Below are 10,562 nucleotides of genomic sequence, written 5' to 3' on the forward strand. Positions count from 1 at the left end.
TAAAATGTTTTATGAAACAATTAATTTTTTCAAGATTCTTATTTTAGGTATAAAAAATTAATGTAATAAAATATTTTAAATATTTACCTAATTTAACTCTAAATTTAAAAAGATTGTCACGCAATGAATTATAGCCTTGTTAAATTAAACATTTGATAAGACTCTAAAAGGCCATCATTTGTTATTTTTCTACATTCTATTAGTATCCACTACTAGATAGACTTCTATGTAAAACACGAATGCTATAAATATTTACTGATATAAATAGTGATATTATTTTGTAAAATTAATTCATTTACAACATAGACTTAATTATAAATCTTTGTATTTGTTATGATATTATCACTATCAAAGAGAATAAATAATTTATTATACAATAATACTAAAACATATACTCATAGTAATTATTGATAATTAAGACAAATAAAATTTAAAAGTCTTCAACCATGATAGATAGGAGGAAAATTTTAGTTGAAAAAAATAGTCAAATTAGTTTGCTTATTTATTATGCGATAATATTTCATTATCTAAGTTAAAATAAAAATTTAAATGTATATTCTTTTTTTGATTTATATAAGGAAATATAGTATTTCAATAGATCATCATAAATAGTATGCGGCAAGTATGCGGCAACTACAGAGGTATTAAACTTCTAAGCCACACAATGAAATTGTGGGAAAGAGTGATAGAGGGGAGAATTAGACAGAAAACGGAGATTAGAGAGAACCCATTCGGTTTTATGCCAGGAAGTTCAACCATCGAGGCAATTCATGTTTTGAGGAGACTGATGGAGAAATATAGGGAGCGAAAGAAAGATCTGCACATGGTGTTCATTGACTTGGAGAAAGTGTATGATAGCATACCACGACGTGTCATCTGGGATAGCCTCAAGGCTAGAGGTATTTCTTCAGTGTACATTGAGGCCATACGGGATATGTATGACAGAGTTTCGACTATCATTCAAACACCGGTGGGGATAACAGAGCCTTTTCCTGTTAAAGTGGGACTACATCAGGGATCGGCTCTAAGCCCTTTCATTTTTACTGTCATAATGGAAGAGATTTCTAAATCTATTTGAGAGACGGTACGGTGCATGATATTCCCGGACGACATATTGTTGGTAGCAGAAACTAGAGAGGAGGTTAGCAACAAATTGGATGAGTGGAGGGAAGCTTTAAAAGGTAAAGAATTGCGCATTAGCCGTACGAAGACCGAGTATTTGTGCTATGACTTTAGTGGGACATCACCGGTAGGTAAACCAGAGGTGTCCATAGATGAAATAGTTGTTAAGAGTACAACCAAGTACAAGTATTTGAGATCGATCATTCAAAGGGATGGGGAGATTGACGGAGATGTAAATCATCGTATATAAGCGGGTTAGCTCAAGTGGCGAGCAGCTACCGCAGTGCTATGTGATAGGAAATTCCCGAGTAAGTTAAAAGGAAAATTCTACCGGGTGACAATCAGACCTGCTCTGCTATATGGGACCGAATGTTGGCCCGTAAAAAAAATTTTCGGACATAAAATGAAAGTTACAGAAATGCGTATGCTGAGGTGGATGTGTGGGCATACTTTGATGGATCGAATTAGAAACCAAGAGTTTAGGGACAAATTAGGGGTAGCCCCTATATCTGGAATAATGAGTGAAAATAGATTGAGGTGGTTTGGCTATGTGCAGAGAAAAACTTTCGACGCACCGCTGAGGAGGGTAGAAAGCATTATAGTAGAGGGTAAGAGTCGAGGAAGACCCAGGAGAACTTGGGGTGAGCAAATAAGAGTATACTTGCATGAGTTAAACCTCTCTGCGGACCTGACTAGAGATAGAAGTATTTGGAGACGCCATATCCATATTTTAGATTACTGATATCCTCTTAGTTTAACTTTTTTAGTGTCCTTAACCTCCTGCTTTTAAAGTTTCCTTTCTATTAGCGCTTTGTTTTCTTTTGTAGTGGTTCTTATTTTTATAGGCCTTTAAGTTATCTTTCACGTGTAATTACGTCTCTTTATCTTCCTCGAGCCAGGGGACTTCTTTGGTCGCGCTCTTCTTTATGGGTGTGAGTTGCCGCCGTCTTTCTCTCCCCAGACCTTGGCCTTAATTTTCTATGAGAGAGATATACTGGATAGGATGATGATGATCATCATCATAAATAGTTATAGTCCATCAACAATATTACATATTTTAAGGAGTGAATTGTTTCCTTAAATATCAAGTCAAATATCAATCAGTGATAGAAAAAAGACAAGATAAATTTTTCATGACAGTGTGACACGTGTGTCAAGTTGTTTCTTCATTAGTTTATTTTAGTATTAGTATATTTTATTGATTGATTGTAATTTTGATGTGTAATTATTATTTGAGTTAATATTTTTTTCCAAATTTCAAATGGAAAGATAAAAAACAGAAGTATCTGAATTTCAATTCCATAGCTTTTTTTAGACATGTTACCTTCATTGTTTGTAAGTTTCTTGAAGATATGATGGGATGTATTTCTTAATTTGGAAACAAATTTTGTACTGTTAGTTTGAACTAATCACTTCATTGTTTGTAAGTTTAGACATTCACTATCATTGTTGTTTCTTTCTTTCTAACAGGGAGAGCAATTGAATAGAAGAACTGCATGGGGGGCTGTACAAGATTCTGCTGCCCGCATAGAGTATGACTCATCTGCCTAGGATTTTCTCTTGTATTACTTGCATATTGAATCTATTATTTTGTTTCCTTTACTTGCCAACTGTGATCATCATTGTTGCCAATATTTAACACTGAGATTGTGATGCCTTATTCTAGAAATCTTGATGTGGATGCTGCAACTACTAAGATCCAAGCCTCAAAGAATACAAGATACATTGACAAGCATCTAGATGAGGTTTATCCCACTAGAAAACCAACAAGCAGGCTAATACACCTCTGGACAGGTATAGAATTAGATTTTTTTATACAAAACTATAAGTTATGCCCAACTGAAGGTTATTTGATTGTTTTGCTCCTGATTATGTCATTTTTCTCTTCATAAGCTTGTCGAAAATGCCATTTTCCATGTATAATTAATGGTCATTCAATTATGTTGTTTGTGCTATCATTATCCCATGTGGAAAAACGCAGATCCAATTTGATTAATAAGATTTATGTATGTTAGTCTAGTAAGTCTTGGCCAACTCTAGTTACAATGAGAGATATGATGTTGATGGGGCCATGGGTCAAATACGCCCTAAGAATAGGTAAACGTGCTAAGGCCACTTTTGTAGATGCAAGATTTCTTCCTAAGATCCACTATAGTTATTAAAGAATAGAAAACTAATTTATATCATTGCAAGCACAATTTTGTTCTTTTAAAATACTTCTACAGCTTACTGTGTCTTGAATTTAATTTCAGGTTCCACAAGTTATTTATGGGTGACACGTATAATGGTTCGACTCCTTTCTCGTACGAATTTGCCAACTCTGGCACTGAAAATATTGCATTGAAGTATTTAGAAGGTAGAAAATGTTGCATTGAAGTATTGAATGACTTGTCTGATTCAATGCAGCTTTGTCACAGACCCTAACTCCATGGCATTGAACGTTGAAGCAGTCGGTAAAAATTCCAACAACGACAAAACTTGTATATACTTATTCGTATACGAGTGGTATGCCAGCAGCTGTGGTTAAGTCTGGCTTGACTTCTGCATGTTTGAAGAGCTTGAAGTTTTCTAATGGGTCATATGTGGCTTCTGTTTCTCTCGTTTGAACCCAACATACATTTTCGAGGTCTTTCAAAAGATAGCAAGGCAATTTTTTGATAATCTCCATCGGACTTAAACTCGCTCTGTAAGAAAGGTTTCATGTCCATTGCCTGCCTTAAATTTGGAGGGTTATTAAGTGTATGTTTTGACAAGTTTTTGGGAAGAAAAGAAAGGGGAGTGGAGGAGAGGCAAAGGAGTGGGAGGGGAAATTAGTGTATCCTTTTAAATTTTCTCATTGTTGGAAGACTTTGTTTTGTATATAAAATTTAATGAAGTTATTCTCTCTTCTTTCCATTTTCTTCCATTTTTTGGCATCTTTACTCTCTTTATTTCTCCTCTTTTATATTCTATTTATTTTCTAAAAATGTATTCCCCCGTTCAGTCATTTAGTATAATTTGATTTTAACACTAAAAATAATACATAATGTGTTAAAGTAGAGAAATATTTAAAAATAATATATAGAATATAAAAAGTAAACATAATAGCGTCAGCATTATATGCAAAAATAAATATGAAGCACATTTGGACAAGAATAAGATTAGTAAAGGGACGTCACCAATGACCACCCCACCAATGGCGTTAACATTTAACAACTAAAAATTAACAACAATTAGTAACAAATATTCTCTCCAATTCAATTTAGTTGTTCCATTTAATTTAGGCATAAATATTAAAAAATACTAGGACCATTTAAAATAGTAGTGTCCTATTTAATTTGGGCATAAATATTAAAAAAATAATAAGAAGATTTAAAATAGTAGACTCATGTGTAACATTGGATGTTTTTGATATTAAAAATTGAAGAGGACCACTTAAAATTGAAGAGGACAACAAAGAAGGAACACAGGTTTGGATTGCGTGAAGCCTGGTAGTCCAATTCACCAACAAAGATCAGTGTGCATCAATTCTTAGCATCATCCGAAATTGGATCAAAGATTATCCTTGTACACTTCTTAATGTATTGAATCAACTCTTAATGTTTTTAATAATTTATATAATTAAATAATATTCACTTGATTATATTTTAACTTATACGATCTCTTCCTAAAATTTTAACTACATTTATCTTTTTCATATTTGTCGATGCACAACTTTAATTATTTTTTTTGGCTGCACAAATTTAATCCTTAATATTTCTAATTATACTAACTAAAAATTATTTTAACTCATACTTCCTCTATCTCAAAATTTTAACTACATTTATACTTTTCATGTTTGCTAATGCACAACATCAATCTTAATAACTCTAATTATCCATAACTAAAAACTATAGAAACTTGATAATTAATAAAATATACATTATAATAAATCAAACAAGATATCACACAACTATTTTTCTTTTATAAATTAAAAACAAAATACAAACGTATATTAGTGAGCATTACCAAAATCACAAATGGGTGGTATAAATTTAAGACATATAGAGTAGATTAACAATAAAATATAAATTAAAAGTAACTGATCAATAATATAAAATGAGAAATAGGACAATTGAGAGCATATGAGGGAGCAATTGTTTTTCTCCAAAAAATCTATTAGCATCCCTTACCACTTAAAAATGTAATATTAGGTAGCATTGAAAAATTACGAAGAAATAAATAAATTTGAAGATAAGGGCTTCATTACCGCACAAATAACATACATTTAGAAAAACGCTAAAACTAATTCTTACTATCACCATGTAATATCAATAATCAAATTAACGGTTAAAAAACATGAAACATTGTATCGATCAAATGAAAATAGTTTATCCAAATCCGCCAGAAGAACTCTAACAATCGAAATTCGAAATGATGCCGAGCTTGAAGAACCCTTCTAAACTTTGGTACTCAAATGAAAGGTGGTTGCAAGGAAAAAGAAAAGATAGATAAGTCTAACATCGACGAAGTCTTAGACTTCGATCAAGCAAAAAACATTTCGATTGAAATGAATCGATGTTGAAAACAAAAGGGGTCCCGTAATTGGGTTAACAAACAAATGGATGAACAAAAAGCCTACGAAAAAATGGATAAACAAAAAGCCTATAAATGGCGATAATAAACGAAAAAGCATTCTCACCACTGGCAAAAATGTGTGCGACTGAAGAAATGCAGTTCATAACCTGATAAGGGACGGTAATAGTCTCAGGACGAGAACTTGAAAGCTCCGGCATTTGAATCCGTTACAGTTTCCCAAAACGAGCTTTTTTTCTTCTGTTCTTGAGCTTTTGTTACTAGCTGGTCTATAGTCCCGGGAAAAGCAGCCTCGATTGCCTTTTTGAACTTCTTGTGCAGATTCACGCGATCCTTTGTTCCAGATACGAGTTCACTTGCATTTGGCTTCTCGAGGAACTCCAACACGTTCAGCAAATTCCTCCTGGAACAAGCAGGGAAAATATCACATAATATGCTACTTGCAAGCGGTATTTGTTTTAGATATGGTTTGTTATCTAATTGCGTAACTCAAGCTCTGCAGCATTGACTACTTGTCTTACTACACCCGATAACCCAAAATTTACCTGAACTTGTAACCGAACCTGATTTGACCCGACTTCAAAAAGATTTACATTTATGCTAAAAGTTATACGGACAAAAACTCGATTTCAAACCGACCCGAAACACTTAACCCGAATCAACCATGACCCGAATGAAAACCTCTACTTACTACCCGACTTGATCACACACAATCGAGCTCTTAAACTCTCTTGAACAAAAGTTCAAAGATAGCTCTTACGATAAAATCATATCAATCTTAAAATCTGATTATTAGTCATGCTTTGAATGGGTTTATATAATACCTAGCATCCTGAAGAAAGACAATTTTAGCAAATTTAAAGGCCAACTTTACGCGTAACTCAAAATGCACGAAATAAGAATCAAATTAAACTCTAATAAACTACTATCACAGCAATATACCGTGCAATTATTATCCTAATAATACTAAAATTTTAAGATAACTCTAATAAACTATTATCTCTTTTGTTCTTAATAGGCAATAAAGTACTTCTTCTCCGGTCATTGGGCATCTTGTTTGTCATCCAAATATTGTTAAACACATCAATCAGCCAAGTCACTCCAATTGTCTCTAGCAGTGTCACATGATTTATTAATCTCCTCGTGAATTACAAATCGACAAAAGTGAATTAGGTCGGTTTTGGATTATTCTTGGACAAATTTGAGTGAATCGCAAATTCAAAAAGCGAATTAGCTAACGAATCATGTTACACTGGTCACTAAGCATCTACAACATTTTGTCACCCTATAGTGTTGATAATTTGAGGATTTGATGAATACAATTCAGTGCTAGTCAATCTAAAACTTAATTCCTTTGACACCCTCCATTCCCGAATACAACTTTCTGAGAAAAATGGGAATTCAAGACAATGATTTACAAAGTTCAGTGATACAATTATACAATGTGTAACTATTTAGGGCAACAGTGTGATAGCTAAGGCCAAAGTTTTACCTGGATATCACTATTACCAAATTACTAATTTACAACTAGTATAATTAGAGAATAACAAATGACTCTACTTTGGCTGTTGCCATAAGATACTAAGACCACCTATGAGATTACAATCTGTCACAAAGCTCTTTTAAAACCATAAGTAGCAATTCTAACAGAAGACAATTACAATCATCTATATATGATCTTAGATTCTGTAACTTGAAAAACAAAAAGCAAAAGCTCACAATTAGATACCAATGATTCAAAATGATCTGGTAGCAAACTCGCCCTACTTCCCCGCAAACAAAAAAGTAGAAGGGGAAAAAGTCCCTCCACGGTTGTTTGTTTATGCCATTTATTTTGAGAGTCTTGACCATAGTGCAAAATCTCAGATGCAATCATTATTGCAGTAATTATCACCTAATCACTTTCGCTGCCAATGCAGGTAGTTTGCAGTATTCGAGGCCTATACTGCAGTCGCAGTAACTTCAAAAACCTTTACAATGCGGTGATGCACCCGATATTTTGCACTAAGGTCCTGACTTGCCTGGTCGTAATATACTAAGATTTGCATAGTAATTAGTATGAAGGATTTTCGAAAGATACCTGCTAACATAATTTTGTGTGATAGCTATAGATTCTTCTAAGTTGATAACCAAATGCCACCACCCATTCGGAACAAAAACAACATCACCAGCTTTGCAAACACACTCAAATGGTCTTTTCTTCCAATCTTTCGTAGCTTCATAAAAATTCATAAACCACTCAACTATTGAAACCGGACATGCTACTTCTGCGCCGTCAGGGCTAGGATGGACACCCGGAGGTACAACTTCAGGAGGGAACAAGACCCACTTCTTGGAACCCTTAATCACAGCATTCCAAGCTGATGTAGAATTAGGATCAATGTGAAATGAAGAACCAGACCCAGCCGGACCGATTATTACCCACCTATAATCAGGCCTCTCTTCACCCAAAACTGAAAACAAATCCTCCCTAAAGTATACTGGAACTTCATACTCATCACCCAACGTCGGAACTTTTTCTGCAAACTTAGGATCAAACAAATACAAGGGTCTCTCTTCCCTAGTAAGGTCAGAATACCTAAAGTAATCCTCAAGCTTCATTTCAACTGGACCAACTGAAAACTTAACATCCCCACAAGTTTTTATCAAATAATCTTTATCCCATTTATCTTTGGCAACCCAATTATCCAAACAACCTTCCAGCAATACTGGCTTATTTGGTTCCTCAAAATTGGAAATGAAATCCTCAACTGAAATGCCCCTCCTTCTAGGTATATTATCCCTTTGTAACCATTCAGGTTTCATCTCAAGATTAGCACACAACCAGCTTTGAAACAGATAATCAGAGTAAAAATCCCTAATTGCCAAATTATGAGACCCGATTTTCAAAACATTAAAGCATGGAAAATGAGCAGCAATATAAGTTTTTCTCCATGACCCATGATACAAAAACCCACCATTAAGGGTTTCTAAGACCAAATTCCTCCAAACAGGCTCATGGGTACAAAATACATATAAAGATTTGCTAACAGTAGATAGAATACCTAGGTTTTTTGCATCTAAAAGACCTAGAATTTCAAGAACAAGTTCATCACTAAGAGTTTTGAAATTACCTAAGCCAATGTCTCTGGAATTCTGGGAAGTTAAGCTTAGAAGAAAATTTCCCATTGGTTGAACCCCATGGTTTATTGAAGGAACAGAAGATCTTAGGTTAAACCCATCTTGTCCTTGTTCATCTTCGATCGGAAAAAAACAGCCAATTTGGTTAGAAATTGTTTGAATTCTGTTCTTGTTTTGCTTCTTCTTCTTCCTCTTCTGTTTAAATTGTTTGAACATCAATCTCTTACAGCTTCGCATACTAGATTATGCTCAATGATTAACCTAGTTTGAAACTTTCTTACAAACTACAAGAATGAAATTGCGGCAACCTCACAATTTGAACCCTGGGTTCAGGTGTCTTTCAACAATTTAGCTCATCAAAAAAAGTCTAAGTCCAAAAATGACCTAGTTAATCTGGTATATTATACTTCTTATGTTCGACTCATTACGCAATTTAATTTAGTATTTTAATTCATTATATATTAAATTAAGTAGATTCTTTTCCCAATAATTTAGGAAAATAATTCTCACTTTACGTTAAAGTGAAAAATAATTTCATATTTACCGTCTACATCAGACAGATTTTTCAAAAAAAAGCAAACCGTCATCGTAGATGGCGATTTGATAATTTTACCAAACCGCTATCTTAGATAGTGGTTTGCTTTATTTTATAATTTACAAAAAGCAACAAAAATGCTGAAAATGTAAGGGCATACATTTTGATCTCACAACCTCTCGGCATAGCAACTTAAGTACTAAACACTCAAGCAAAGAAACTTCTATGAAAGAATAATACCTACGCACCAATTTAACTTTGTATTTTGAGATGAGGTAAATCTCAAAATTATTACACGAAGCAAAAATAATTATACTAAAGTAAACCGTCATTTGAGATGGCGGTTTGGTGTTTTCATAACCAACTAAAACCGCCACCTTAGATGGCGGTTTAGTAATATTGTAATTTTTTTTAAAAGTACTGTTTTAAATAAAACGCCAAGTGAGGTAGCGTTTTATATTAGATGTTACACCAAAACCGCTATTTTAAGTGGCGGTGTTCTAGCAAAAGAAAGGCAAAAAAAAAATTCTCTCACCAGTCCTATGTGGACAGGAAATAGGGAATTATTTTTCCCTTTGATGTAAAGTGAGAATTATTTTTAAAAATTACAATATTTTGGGAAAAGATTCAATTAAGTATAATAAAAAAATCATAAAATACAAATATTATAAAAGTTTACGATTAAACAATTCAAATAAAAATATCATTTGATTATCATTAGCCGCATTATATAAATTAAATTAAAAAGATAAATAATATCATTATGTCAATAACCATAATGTAAGAGTATTACCGAACAGGAAATATTTTTTTTTCTTGCGTCCTTATGATATTGCATTGATTTTTATCTTTATTTTATTATTTGGTACATGATAAATTAAGGAAAAGAGCCTAGAAACGAACTCATGTCTCACCTGGAGAATATGATGCCTGTATCTACTGAGGCAAGACCCGACTCTTGAAATTTCATCGATTACTACAGTTGATTTATTAAATTGTTATTGGCAAACAAGTTAACACAAATATGATTACAATGTGTATTACTACCTTCACCAAATACAAGTACAATTTATGACCAATTTAAGCAACAAAGAAAATACTTCATTACGAAAATAAGAAAAATATGTAGATAAAATAAAATGATAAATTAATTGTGTGGAACAAAATTCAAAAGCATATAAACTATGACAAATGAAAATATGTAGCAAAATCAAAAAACGAAAAATTTGAA

The 10,562-nt window shown here is 33.1% G+C and overlaps 1 protein-coding gene across 1 annotated transcript; it reads right to left on the reverse strand.

Annotated features, from left to right (window-relative positions):
* Window positions 1-5,092: 5,092 nt before the first annotated feature.
* On the reverse strand, window positions 5,093-9,186 carry LOC130800489 (arginine-specific demethylase JMJ22). Its single transcript, XM_057664058.1, has 2 exons — window positions 7,757-9,186; window positions 5,093-6,079 (listed from the first exon to the last, which is right to left on the reverse strand). Exons 1-2 carry the CDS (start codon window positions 9,031-9,033, stop codon window positions 5,848-5,850), a joined length of 1,509 nt encoding a protein of 502 aa, XP_057520041.1. The 5' UTR covers window positions 9,034-9,186; the 3' UTR covers window positions 5,093-5,847.
* Window positions 9,187-10,562: the final 1,376 nt, after the last annotated feature.

Source organism: Amaranthus tricolor, chromosome 14 (genome assembly GCF_026212465.1).
Source record: "Amaranthus tricolor cultivar Red isolate AtriRed21 chromosome 14, ASM2621246v1, whole genome shotgun sequence".
Taxonomy (NCBI): Eukaryota; Viridiplantae; Streptophyta; class Magnoliopsida; order Caryophyllales; family Amaranthaceae; genus Amaranthus; species Amaranthus tricolor.

Excerpts from the sequence above, each read along its gene's own strand:
- LOC130800489 (XM_057664058.1), bottom strand. The coding sequence starts at position 9,033 with ATGCGAAGCTGTAAGAGATTGATGTTCAAACAATTTAAACAGAAGAGG. Across the intron at positions 6,080-7,756 it reads ACACAAAATTATGTTAGCAG|GAGGAATTTGCTGAACGTGT; the intron begins GTATCTTTCGAA and ends TGCTTGTTCCAG.